The sequence below is a fragment of the Hemitrygon akajei genome, chromosome 3, assembly GCF_048418815.1.
Source record: "Hemitrygon akajei chromosome 3, sHemAka1.3, whole genome shotgun sequence".
NCBI lineage: Eukaryota > Metazoa > Chordata > Chondrichthyes > Myliobatiformes > Dasyatidae > Hemitrygon > Hemitrygon akajei.
In genome coordinates this window covers 73080050-73093828 of record NC_133126.1, presented here as the reverse complement: position 1 = coordinate 73093828, position 13779 = coordinate 73080050, and the positions used below count along the sequence as shown (strand labels likewise).

The following is a 13779-nucleotide window of genomic DNA, read 5'->3' as shown; positions in this document are numbered from 1 at the left end:
AAACCGGTATTTCCCACAAGACGCGGCGTATGGATTTAATTAAAAGTTTAAAAATCCTCACGTGTAATATCTTTCTGTGTAAATATCTCATATTACAACGTGGGACACCTGCGGCCGAAAATCCGGTGCGGCTTGTACAAGTACAAAATTGATTTTCTTTCTAAAATTAGAGCCAGCGGCTTTTAATCAGGTGCGCTCTGTAGTGCGAAATCTACGGTACTTTGAACCTACCCCCTCTCACCTTTAATGCCTGCCCTGATATTAGGTATTTTACCCTGGAAACAGATTCTGTGTCTGCTATTTTCACGCATCTCAATCTTTCAAACCTCAATCAGATCTCCCCACCAAAGAAAACAACCCACATTGGTCTCACCTCTCATGAAAGTACATGCCCTCTAAACCAGGTAGCATCCCAGTAAACCTCTTCTGCACCCTCCCCAAAGCCACAACAATCTGTCCTATAGTGGGGCAACCAGAACTATGCAATACTCCAGATGTGCCCTAACCAGAGTTTTATAAAGTTGCAACATAACTTTTTGACTTTTTAGCTCAATGCCTTGATTAATAAAAATAAGCATTCCATAAGCTTTCTTAACTACCTTATCGACCTGTGTAGCCACTTTCATGGAGTTATGAACTTGGATATCAAGACCTCCCTGCTCAGCAACACTTAAGGGTATCTTTGCAGTTGCCCTTCCAAGGTTCAACACCTCACATTTATCTGCAACTGATCTATATCGCACTGTATTCTTCCCCAGTCTTCTACACCATCCACAATTCCATCAATCTTGGTATCATCTCCAAAATTACTAACCCACCCATCTACAAAGTGTACATTGTCATCAAGATCATTTATATATATATATATATATATATCACAAAGGGCAGAGGTACTAGCACAGATCCCTGCAGAATACCACTAATTACAGACCTCCAGCTCATACAAGTCCCTTTGACCACTACACTGTCTTCGATGTGCAAGCAAGCTCAGAATCCAAACATTCAATTTGCAGCAGACCACATTCAACTTAAATATTCTGGATTAGTCCCCCTGATGGACTTGTCAAACACTTTACTAAAATCCATAAGGACAACATCCACTGCTCTACCTTCATCAATCTCTCTCATCACCTTGTTAAAAAAAAATCAAGTTGGTCGGACATGATCTGACCTGCAGAACACCATGCTGGCTCTCCCTTAATTAGGCCATGGGTTTCCAAATGCTCTTATATCCTATTTCTAAGAATTTTCTCCAGTAATTTTCCCACACTAATGTGACTCATGTTTATAGTTCCCAGAATCACTCTCTCACCTAGAGGGGGTCAGTTGTGCTGTGAGGATTACATTCCTTGACTTCTCTAGTGCCTTTAACACCATCCAGCCCAAGATCTTAAGGCACAAACTAACGGAGATGGGAGTAGACTCTCACATGGTGGATTGGATAGTGGACTACTTGACAGATAGACCTCAGTATGTGCGGTTGGGAGACTGTAGGTCTGACACGGTGGTCAGCAGCACAGGGGCGCCGCAGGGAACCGTACTCTCTCCGGTCCTGTTCACCCTGTACACATCAGACTTCCAATACAACTCGGAGTCCTGCCATGTGCAGAAGTTCGCTGATGACACGGCCATAGTGGGGTGTGTCAGGAATGGACAGGAGGAGGAGTATAGGAAACTGATATAGGACTTTGTGAGATGGTGCAACTCAAACTACCTGCGTCTCAATATCACCAAGACCAAGGAGATGGTGGTGGACTTTAGGAGATCTAGGCCTCATATGGAGCCAGTGATCATTAATGGAGAATGTATGGAGCAGGTTAAGACCTACAAGTATCTGGGAGTACAGTTAGACGAGAAGCTAGACTGGACTGCCAACACAGATGCCTTGTGCAGGAAGGCACAGAGTCGACTGTACTTCCTAAGAAGGTTGGCGTCATTCAATGTCTGTAGTGAGATGCTGAAGATGTTCTATAGGTCAGTTGTGGAGAGCGCCCTCTTCTTTGTGGTGGCGTGTTGGGGAGGAAGCATTAAGAAGAGGGACGCCTCACGTCTTAATAAGCTGGTAAGGAAGGCGGGCTTTGTCGTGGGCAAAGTACTGGAGAGTTTAACATCGGTAGCTGAGCGAAGGGTGCTGAGTAGGCTACGGTCAATTATGGATAACTCTGAACATCCTCTACATAGCACCATCCAGAGACAGAGAAGCAGTTTCAGCGACAGGTTACTATCGATGCAATGCTCCTCAGACAGGATGAAGAGGTCAATACTCCCCAATGCCATTAGGCTTTACAATTCTACCGCCAGGACTTAAGAACTTTTTAAAAGCTATTATTAATGCTTTTTGAGATAGTGATTTAGATGCATATCATATTTTTTTTTACTGAGTTAAGTATTGTATGTAAGTAGTTTTGCTACAACAAGTGTATGGGACATTGGAAAAAAAGTTGAATTTCCCCATGGGGATGAATAAAGTATCTATCTATCTATCTGATTTTCCCTTGTTCCTTTCTTAAACAGAGGTACATTAGCCACTCCTCAGTCCTCACCTGTGCCCAGACAGGTCACAAAAGATATTGGTCAAGACCCCAGCAATCGAGTTGTTTGTATCCTTCAATGACCTGGGGTAAATTCCGTAAGGCCCTGGGGACTGAATACTCATTAGGAGACCCAGCGCTTCTTCCTTGACTTCTAAATGCCGTAACATATTTATATATTCAGCACTGATCTCCTGGTCCTCCATGTCATTTTCCTTGGTAAATACTGAAGCAAAGTACTCATCAAGTACCTCACTCACATTCTCCACATCCAAGGAAATGTTCCCTTCTTTATCCTTGAGTGGTTCTACCATCTCCCTGGTTATACTCTTGCTCTTGATGTATGTATATTATATATTATATATATAAAATATACAAAATATTGAAATTTAAGGTGTGACATAATACCACCATAATGATGAAGCACATATACTAGAATACATATTTAAAGAAAATAGTCAACATTTGCCAAATTTTATGCTCTTTTTAAAAATGATTTAAAATATGAAAAATATAATACTACAGTGGGACTTAAAATGCAAAATTCTGACAATGCTGAATTAATAGAAGGCAACCAAGAAAAGCCAAGATACTTTTCTACAGGAGGAAGGGGAAAGAAGTACATATGAGTTTGATTATAAACTTTATGTAAGGAAACTTGTTTGAAGTGATTTTAATCAAGCAAGCTCTTGCTAAAATGAAACATACAATGCAACCATTTAAGTAATTATTAGTATATTAAGTACAATTTAGGATAAGACAAAAATCGATTTTTTCTTAAAAAATTCCTCTGACTAATTTTAAAACCATAAAATGCTGATTATATAACTAGAGTAAAAATGTGAATAGAGGGAAAAAAGCACCAAAGCTTTGAACTTTCATCAATGAAGTTGCCTCATGCACACATCCCAAAAGAAAGCAAATGATACCACCAGTGAAGAATTTAATCAATTCTTCCTGTCCAATGGTAGAGCACAAAGATTAAAACATAAATTATATACATTAACATATGCAGGATCAAACAATTCAGGTGTTAATGGCTCTTCAATAGCACTACTTTTCAGCTGATCCGGCGAGGAACTAACAATAATTGGTCTCAAGTGCTTATTATTAAAACACACTGTTTCTAGTACTTTTCACTTCATGCTCTCAATAATTATTGCTTATTTATTATTATTTCTATTTGTATAGTTTTTTTATTTGCATGTTGCTGTTGTCCACCCTGCTGGTTGTGGTCTCTCATTGATTATATTGTGTTTCTTGAGATGGCCCAGAGGAAATTATATCTCAAAGTTATATATGGTGACATAAATGCACTTAGATAATAAAACTTACTTTGGCAGTTGTGTCAAGTGATTCACAAAATGCAAAGTTCAGAGTTCTCAATTTGAAACCCCTGTAACATTCAGAGAACAGATGCCAGCTGGATTCTTAATGTCTCGTATTCCATCTGGTTATGTCCAATCTGATGGCATGAACATCTATTTCTCTAACTTCATTTTCCCCCTTCCCCTATTCTCCGCTCTCGACTTCCCTCCTCTCTTCTTTTCAACCTGCCCATCATTGCCCCCTGGTACTCCCTCTTCCCCTCCTACCATGATCCACTCTCATCTTTTAGATTACTTCAGCCCTTTGCCATTTCCATCCAATACCTTCCTGCCTCTTGCTTCATTCCCCCTCCCTCACCCACCAGTTTCACAGATTACCTTCAAGCTTGTATTTCTTCTCCCCCCACCTGCTTCCCCCTTTATTCAATAGATGCTGCCCGACCTGCTGAGTTCCTCTAGCATTTTGTATATGTTACTCTGGATTTCCAGCATCTGTAGAATCTCTTGTATTTGGGATTCTTAATAATTTTGACCGAAATACAGCATTTATTTGGTCAAAATGCTGCATTCTGCATTTTTATTCTCTGTGGACACAGTGAACAGCATGGTAGATTGCTCTTAAAAGACTGTCAGCAGTTCAGTCAGATCATCTAAAATGTTGAAATAACTTCAAATTTTATTTTTCAGTGGCTTAGAAATATTTGACATTTTGATCCAGAACTATGGGTTTGGAAGAGGTTCATATAAAAAGTTGACTTCAATGGAATACTGAAAGCCAATATGAATTTATTATAGTACATGATTTACATGGAAAAGATTCCTAACATCAAGTTGGTTATGTTAATTTTTTGAATAAAACCTTACATAGATTTTAAAAAACGAGAATGTCTGCAGATGCTGGAAATCCAAAGCAACACACACAAAATACTAAAGGAACTCAGGTCAGGTAATATCCATGGAAATGGATAAAGTCAACGTTTTGGGCAAAAGAGCTGAAAAAGGGGAAAGATGCCAGAATAAAAATATAGATTTAATTAATTTTAAATTAAACCAGCAGTTCCTACTCCTACAAGTATCAGTGTTATCTTTGTTAGCTTTTTAGTGAAGACTTTACAAAAAAGAAACATTGACATGGCATGCCAGGAGTCAGCCACATTGTGTCTGTTCTCAACTACAGTAATGAGAAGTCAGCAGAGGCACCGCGCGCAGTCAAGACAAAATAACATTGATTGAAAAATTCCATGGTAATAAAATTAAAAGAAAAACACAATAAAACTCAAATTACATACCAATGCCTTCAAAATTTTCAATCAGTGTGTGCACTGTTGCAGCTTGAAAATGAAGTTGCTTCTCTGCCAATGAAGTTACTTTTTCACTTCCATCTCCAGAATGGAATAGATTGGGTGCAAACACCACAGCAAGGTTATTAGCATCCATTTTGTTATCTTTCGACCTAAATGAGAGCAGGGAATAAATTTCAACTCACTATATTGACTTTAAAAGTTTTCTTTTAACCTCTGTTGTATTTATGCGCTTCGGTATTTGTGACTGATTACCTCTCCACAACTGTAACTTAAATTTGTGAGGCCAAATGTCAAGCAGTCTCGCAACAGACAATATTTTGTAACTGTTCACAATAAGATAGAGAAAATCTAGTCTAATGTGCCTTCTCTTACTTAATTGCAGCATTCACTCATACATAGAAATCAAGAATTATTGGAAAGATAGATGTCAATGCAAAAACTATATATAATTGTGCATAATCCCAATTTTTGTTTTACAGAATAATATAGTGAGTTTTCCTCAATTTGTGCAATTGTGCAAATTGATCCACTATACAAGTGACCATAGAAAAGATGACACATTCTAACGGTTATCTTTATACTCAATGGGCTAGAATTTGCTGACTTCCAGCAACAGTTTCAAACGTAACTGTCAATACATGCTGTTGAACATAAGCATCTTGGCTCTAACGAAGGATCTTTAAACTGAAATGGTTTATCTTCCTACCGATGCTGCCTAACTTAATGACTGTTTCCAACAATCTGTTTTTCAGATTTTCAGTACCTGGTGCTTTGACTTTCTGAAGGAAAAAGTGAATGCAAGTAATGAAACCAAAGGCAAAAAGCAAACTGCTGGAGGAACTGAGTGAGTCAAGATACATCTGTAGAGGCAAAAGGGTAGTCAACATTTCAGGTTCCAGGAGCCCTGGTACAGCTCTTGACTCAAAAAAGGCTATCCCTTTACCTCCACAAATAATGCTTGATCCAGAGTTTCTCCAGCAGTTTTTTTTTAACCTCTGTACTATTTATTGATTGTTAAGTCTGGCAGGTCAATCATCTACTGAACTCCATGTGGAAAATGATCTTGCTAAGGTAGCCCAGTTTAATTACATCTTTCACAAGCTTAAAGTAAGCCCACAATCGGAAACTCCATTTATTTCAATGGAGGCTGTGGGAGCAAAACCCTACCAGCAGTGGAAGGAACATTCCTTACATTTTACACAAACTTAGTGCTTTTAGATGGAGAACAAGTGTGTTTATGTCTTCATTTGCTCTAATATTTTTAATTATTTTCATGTATAGTAAAAGTTGTTGCATCTCTGACATTTATAGATGTGTATTCTGGTTAACTGGGTCATCAGTAAATCAGGGCAGCCTCTTATTTGGAAGAACTCTTAAACAACAAAATCTAATCAAGCAATTACCCGAGATTCCCTTTGGTTATTTGGGGCACGATGCTGCTCAATTCGGACAGGAAACTGTTGCCAAACAGTTTCTAACTAACTTCAGTCAAGTGAACATGTGTGACTGTTAGACAGCACACTGTGCTTAGAGCGAACAGTTTTAAAAATAATATCAGCTGGGTGTGTTGGCGTTCAAATAAGTGATTATCCCCCAGATAGTTGGTGAGAAATAAGCTGCAAGACAATTCAGAATTGCTTTGCTCACTGCAGTTTCAAACATTCAGGACTGGAGATGCCAGAAAGAGCCAGGAATGAAAATGAAACTATTTCATTACTTCAATAAGAACTATGAAGGATCTGAAGGTATCGGCAATTACCTTGAAAGCAGACAATAGGTCTGTAGCAGCTTCAATTTTACTGGTTCTCCACTCTACCTTGGATCACCTGCACAATAGTAATACCTACAGTACCGTGCAAAAGTCTTAGGCACATATCTATAGCTATGGTGCCCAAGACTGATGCATGGTACCATATTCGTCAACATGGAGCAGAGAGACAGTTTGTAAATCTGGCAGGAGCAAATGATGTTGAAAATGGCAGGATGAAGTGCTGGAGGGCATGGGACAGGTAAGCAGAGGAGAATGCCAGGAGTGAAGGGTGGCATGTATGCAGATACACCCAGCCCCGAGACATTAAGCAAGATCATTTAATTCCGAACAATCGGTTTATCGATCATTAAAGAATGTCTGGTGCTTCCTGCTCCCTCCCCTCTCCCCCACCATGATTTCTCTCTTCCCACTCTCAGTCTACAATACAGAGCCATATCAGAATTAGGCTTATTATCACTCATGTCATGAAGTGGTTTTTTGCTGCAGCAGTGGTACAGTGCAGCACATATTATAAAGCTTTTGCACAGTACTATAGTAAAAAAGACACATATACAAGACTTTTGCATGGTACTGTATGTCAAGCTGCTGTTTGTTGATTACAGCTCAGTGTTCAACATAATTATACCCTCACAAACAAGATCTGCAGATGCTGGAAATCAAAGCAACACACATACACACACACAAAATGCTGGAGCTCCTCCAGCATTTTGTGTAATTATACCCTCAGTTCTAACTGAGGAGCTCCAAAACCTGGGCCTTGGGCTTTTTGATCTCGTCACTTGAGATTCGGTTTAACGCAACCCTGCCACTTTGATCTGGCCCACGCCTTCATTAACCAGGTCCAACACTTGCCTTTGTTGGATCTTGCCCCTCCTGACATCAGGTTTGTGGGGCTGTGGCCAGGGTTAATCGGGATGTGCCTAGGGTTTGTGGGGGTGTGCCCCCCTTAGACTTTAGGATTAGGTTTGAGTGCTGGGCTGGTGGATGTCTATGTTTGGCTGGAAGAGGTAAGGCTGCGGAGATTTGAGTGGTGAGCTATGAGGTGCTATGGTGGATAGGCTCATATGGTGAATCCAGGTTAATCTGGCCCATGCCTTTCACTATCGTGGTCTGACACCACTTGGTTCAATGAACCGGTTGTGCACTGGGACACATCATCAGTAATGCATCCTCGGATCGTCAGGTGTTTCGGGCCTTTCATCATTAGACATCCTCCCCGAGGTGGCCCAGCCAGGGTTGCTCAGACCCGGGTTGTGTTTTTCCCATGGACTAGGACAATGAGAGGCATGTAATTCTGAGGGTAATGATATTTTTAAACATCATTACCTGTCATCTGTATGCCTGGGATTGCATGGGTTAAATTGACAGTGTTTTGTAACTGGATCCTTGACTTTCTCACCAGGAGACCACACACTGTGCAGATCACAAATAACATCTCCTTACTGACAATCAACACTAGTGCATCTCAAGGGTGTGTGCTTAGCCCACTGCTCTGCTCTCTACAACCACAACTGTGTGGTCAGGCATAGCCAAGACGCCATCTAGAAATTTGGCGATGATAACTACCATTGGTAGAATTTCAGATGGTGTCAAGGAAGTGTACAGAAGCAAGATAGATCAGCCAAGCAGTGTCACAACGACAACCTCGCACACGATGTCAGTAAGACCAGGGAATGATTATGGACTTCATGAAGGGGAAGTCGAGAGAACACACACCAATCCTGATCGAGGGATCAGCAGTGGAAAGGGTGAGCAGTTTCAACTCCTTGGTGCCAAAATCTCTGAAGAATATATCCTGAGCCCAACATTCTGATGCAATTACAAAGAAGGAATGGTAGTGGCTATATTTCATTAGGAGTTTGAGAAGACTTGGTATGTCACCAAAGACACTTGCAAATTTTAAAGATACCATGGAGAGCATTCTAACTGGTTGCATCACTGTCTGGTACAGAGGGACCACTGCACAGAAAAAAAAACTGCAGAGAAGGCTTTGGCTCAACGGGGCTTAGACGATTACAGGTTGAGGTGAGGTAGGTTATCTGTATAGAATACAAAATATGTGAGAGAGGTCGGTTTTCTGTGCTCGGTGTCAGATGTGGGAGGTCCTGAAGACTCCCAGCCTCCCGGACTGCCACATCTGCACCAGGTGCGTCGAGCTGCAACTCCTTAGGGTGGACCACGTTAGGGAGTTGGAGATGCAGCTCGATGACCTTCATCTGGTCAGGGAGACTGAGGTGGTGATAGAGAGGAGCTATAGGCAGGTAGTCACTACTCCAGGGCCTCGGGAGACAAAGAAGTGGGTAACAGTCAGGAGAGGGAAGGGCAAGAATTGTCCCCCTTAACAATAAGTACTCCTGTTTGAGTACTGTTGGGGGAGACGGCCTACCTGGGGGAAGCAACAGTGGACGCGCCACTGGCACAGCGTCTGGCCCTGTGGCTCAGAAGGGCAGGGAAAGGAAGAGGATGGCAGCAGTGATAGGGGCCTCTATAGTTAGGGAGTCAGACAGGCGATTCTGTGGACGCAGGAAAGAAACACAGATGGCAGCTTGCCTCTCAGGTGCCAGGGTCCAGGATCTTTCTGATCACGTCCATGTTATCTTGAAGTGGGAAGGAGAACAGCCAGAGGTCATGGTACATATTGGTGCCAATGACATAGGTAGGAAAAGGGACGAGGACCTGAAAACAGACTAGAGGGAGTTAGGAAGAAAGTTGAGAAGCAGGACCTCAAAGGTAGTAATCTTGGGAATAAGGGCAGGAGAGGTTCTGGAGGATTGGAGGGTTGCAGATGTTGTTCCCTTATTCAAGAAAGGGAGTAGGGATAGCACAGGAAATTATAAACCAGTGAGTCTTACTTCAGTGGTTGGTAAGTAGATGGAGAAGATCCTGAGGGGAGGGATTTATGAACATTTGGAGGGGCATAATAGAATTAGGAATAGTGAGCATGGCTTTGTCAAGGGCAGTCATGCCTTATGAGCCTGATTTAATTTTTTGAGGATGTGACTAAACACATTGATGAAGGTAGAGCCGTAGATATAGAATATATGGATTTTAGCAAGGAATTTGATAAAGTACCCCATGCAAGGTTTATTGAGAAAGTAAGGAGGCATGGGATCCAAGTGGACATTGCTTTGTGCATCCAGAACTGGCTTGCCTACAGAAGACAAAGTGGTTGTAGACGGTCATATTCTGCATGGAGGCCAGTGACCAGTGCTGTGCTTCAGGGATCTGTTCTGGCACCCCTAACTCTTTGCGATTTTTATAAATGACTTGTATGAGGAAGTGGAGAGATGGGTTAGCAAATTTGCTGATGACACAAAGGCTGGGGGTGTTGTGGATAATGTGGAGGGCTGTCAGAGGTTACAATGGGATATTGATAGGATGCAAAACTGGGCTGAGAAGTAGCAGATGGAGTTTAACCCAGATAAGTGTGAGGACGAAGGGTCTCGGCCCGAAACGTCGGCAGTGCTTCTCCCTATAGATGCTGCCTGGCCTGCTGTGTTCAACCAGCATTTTGTGTGTGAGTGTGTTGTTTGAATTTCCAGCATCTGCAGATTTCCTCATGTATGCAGATTGACTCTATGGTTAAGGCAATCAGTGCATTGGCCTTCATCAATCGTGAGATTCCTCACTACAGGAAGGATGTTCAAACCATAGAAAAGGTGCAGAGGATATTTACAAGGATGTTGCCTGGATGGATTGGGGAGTATGCCTTATGAGAATAGGTTGAGTGTACTTGGCCTTTTCTCATTGGAGCGATGGAGGATGAGATGTGACCTGATAGAGCTGTACAAGATAATGAGAGGCATTGATCATTTTTCCCCGGGCTGAAATGGCTAGCATGAGAGGGCATAGTTTTAAAGTGCTTGGAAGTAGGTACCGAGGAGATGTCAGGTGCAAGTTATTTTTTTAAAAAAACGCACAATGGTGAGTGTGTGGAATGGGCTGCCGGCAGCGGCGGTGGAGGCAGAAGTGACAGGGTCTTTTAAGAGACTCCTGGATGGGTACATGGAGCTTAGAAAAATAGAGGGCCATGGGTAAGCCCAGGTAGTTGTAAGGTAGGGACATGTTCAGCACAGCTTTGCAGGCTGAAGGGCCTGTATTGTGTTGCAGGTTTTCTATGTTTCTATGTAAACTAGCTATCTCCATAGGGGCAGTAGACTTCCCAGCATGTAGGACACCTTCAAAAGGCAATGCTTCAAAAAGGCAGTATCCATCCTCAAGGACTCCAACTACCCTCTTCTCATTACTACCATCATAGTGATGGTACAGGAACCTGATGACACACTGAACAGCTTCTTCCCTTCCACCATCAGATTTCTGAATGGACAGCGAACCCATGAACAGTACCTCGATAGTTCTTCCCTTCTTTCTGCACCATTTCTTTATATACAAATTTTCCAGTGATAATAAAGCCGATTCTTACTCACATGCCATTAAACATTGTTAGAAATATCAGTGCCTGGTTTTGTCCAATTAAAATGAAAACATTTCTTTTGATGCACCCTTAGAAGAATATTGAATTCTTAACTTTGTTTTTCCTGCAAAACAGTTGTACACTATTGTATTTTAATTTCCAGAGTTACGCATAGAACTCCAGAGATATTCGTCAAGGAATCTCGATTATTTACTCAATGATATAGCTATTCTATTCAACTGCTATCTTTAGATGTCCATAGAAATAGATATACAGCTGAAAATTTCTAATGTAGAATGGTTATAATTTAGCACAAATTATACTCTCATTATTTACAACGATGACTGATTGAGTAAGGGGCTCCTTTTCGGGATATATGCTTTTGCCTATTGTTAAAGCAGCATTAATCATCACGCCGTCAGAGCACAATGCTGATTCATTTTATTAATGGAGTTCTCAATAATACTCAACAAAAGGCAGAGGTTTAACTCATTGGGAGAAATCAGGAGCCCAAGCGTAGAACAAAAGTAAGGGCACACAAATTATATCATTATCCAAATGAACTAGAATTGCTTTTGCTAACAAGCATTCAATTCACCTTAATACCTCACAGTTAAAGAGGTATAAAATCTTGACGCCCAGTTCTAACATCAGGCACTCATTGGGAACACAATGTACCAACCCTAGAGCAATCAAAATACTTAGTATTTTGCCCTGACGTCAGAAAAAAAAACCTCTTTTCCATCAGTAACTGCTGTACACTATGAAGGCTCTATTTCTCTTATGGATTCACATGAGCAATTTTTTTTTCTGTACAAATCACAATAAAGTAAGATTTCTCAGTTAATTATTTCAGGAAATTAAGGTAGGAATTTAAGGATCAATTTTACTTTTGTAAAAAAAAAATTATCTAGCATTTTCCCAGCATATATTAACGAATAAACTTTTCTCAGGCTTACCAACGTTTCAATACTCCAAGAAGAGTTTATTCATCAATTTGTTTTTGTCCTGGGGAAGTACTAACCATAATTCTTGTCATCCCATAAGGGATGTTAAAATTAACAGGAATAATTTACCAATGAAATAGCAAGAGAGCCAATAGTCAAAGACGCTTGACTAATTATAAAATGAAAAAAGAAAACACTAGAAATGCTTAGCAGGTCTCAAGGGATCCACAGAGTGATAACAGAACTTAGATCACTTTAACATTTCATTTCAAAAATAGGAAAAGTTAGAGTAAAATTATTTTAAGACACAAAAGGACTACAGGAGAAGAAAAAGCGCGAAGATGTTTACAGCAAGGTGGAGCATAGGTTGACAAAAATAATGAAACCAGGAAAAAAAAGGGGCAGTAAGAACTTAAGGAATTAAAAATATATAGTTTGAAACTTATGTTCACCGTGAATGACTTTTCACCATTGTAGACAACCACATCTGTTCCATTACCTGGCATTGTGTAATTACACTTTGCCTCCTGCTCACTTCCAATACTAATCTTTCTATATCAGCCTCCACATGTAACAAGTCATCCTCCAGAATTACCAACACCTCCAATATGATACCAGATATCTTCAATCTTATTCCTACTTTGTTCTGAGGAAACCATTTCTGTCAGTACACCAGTTCATTTTCTACACCCTTCTCATAACACCATTCTAAGCAACAAACGAAACTGCCCAACCTTCTCCCTTTTCCCCCAATTGGAGATCAAAACACTCCTAATTGCAAGTCTTCCACTGTAGACATTTGGTGACTTCAAAACAATCTCTTCTATACTGGAGAAACCAAACTACTGGCCACTTCACAGAGTATCTCCATTCTGTTGGCAAGCACAAGCACACTCATCCAGTTGCCTGCAAAGTTAATTCTCCACCTCGTACCTCTGCCCATTCTGAGCTCCTTTCCCATATCACACACCCTTCCGACAAAGCCCAATTTAAGCCCAACAGACACCATCTCATTTTCCAACTTGGCACTCAACAATTTCAGAAAATCTTTGGTTGTAGTCTGTGTCTTGTACCTCCAGTATTGTTGTTTATTCCCTTCAGCTAGCAATTTCAGATATTTATTCATTATCTCCTATTTATGTCTCTTCCCAACCTACATTTCATTTCTTTGCTCTTACTACCCTTTCTTGCTGCTCCATTTACTTCCATCTGCCATTTAATCTCATCTGTCCATCAGACTTTTGTATTCTCCAGTCTTTGCATCTTAAGTTATTAATTCTTACAGAAGACCATCAAACCAAAACAATTTACCTTACTGCATTTGTTGATCGTCCTGAATACAGCATATCCAGTAATTTTTAAAAAAGCAAAGCCCAGTTGCCAAAAGTCTTAATTGTGACAAATATTTAAGAGATTACAAATTACTGGAGAGCGAAACAGTTAACATTTCAGGTCCTTCATTCAAACTTATCTGAAACATTAAC

At 40.6% G+C, this 13779-nt stretch overlaps 2 protein-coding genes across 6 annotated transcripts in view; one reads left to right on the top strand and one right to left on the bottom strand.

The window, feature by feature from the left end:
- The window catches only part of LOC140725105 (RAS guanyl-releasing protein 1-like), a 301300-nt gene that overhangs the window by 70487 nt on the left and 217034 nt on the right, over positions 1 to 13779 (top strand). The window lies entirely within an intron of this gene.
- The window catches only part of LOC140725103 (rho GTPase-activating protein 11A-like), a 78140-nt gene that overhangs the window by 40514 nt on the left and 23847 nt on the right, over positions 1 to 13779 (bottom strand). Inside the window, exon 5 of the mRNA XM_073040116.1 lies at positions 5149 to 5312. Coding sequence (XP_072896217.1) covers positions 5149 to 5312 — 164 coding nt within the window. The remainder of the gene's footprint in view (positions 1 to 5148; positions 5313 to 13779) is intronic.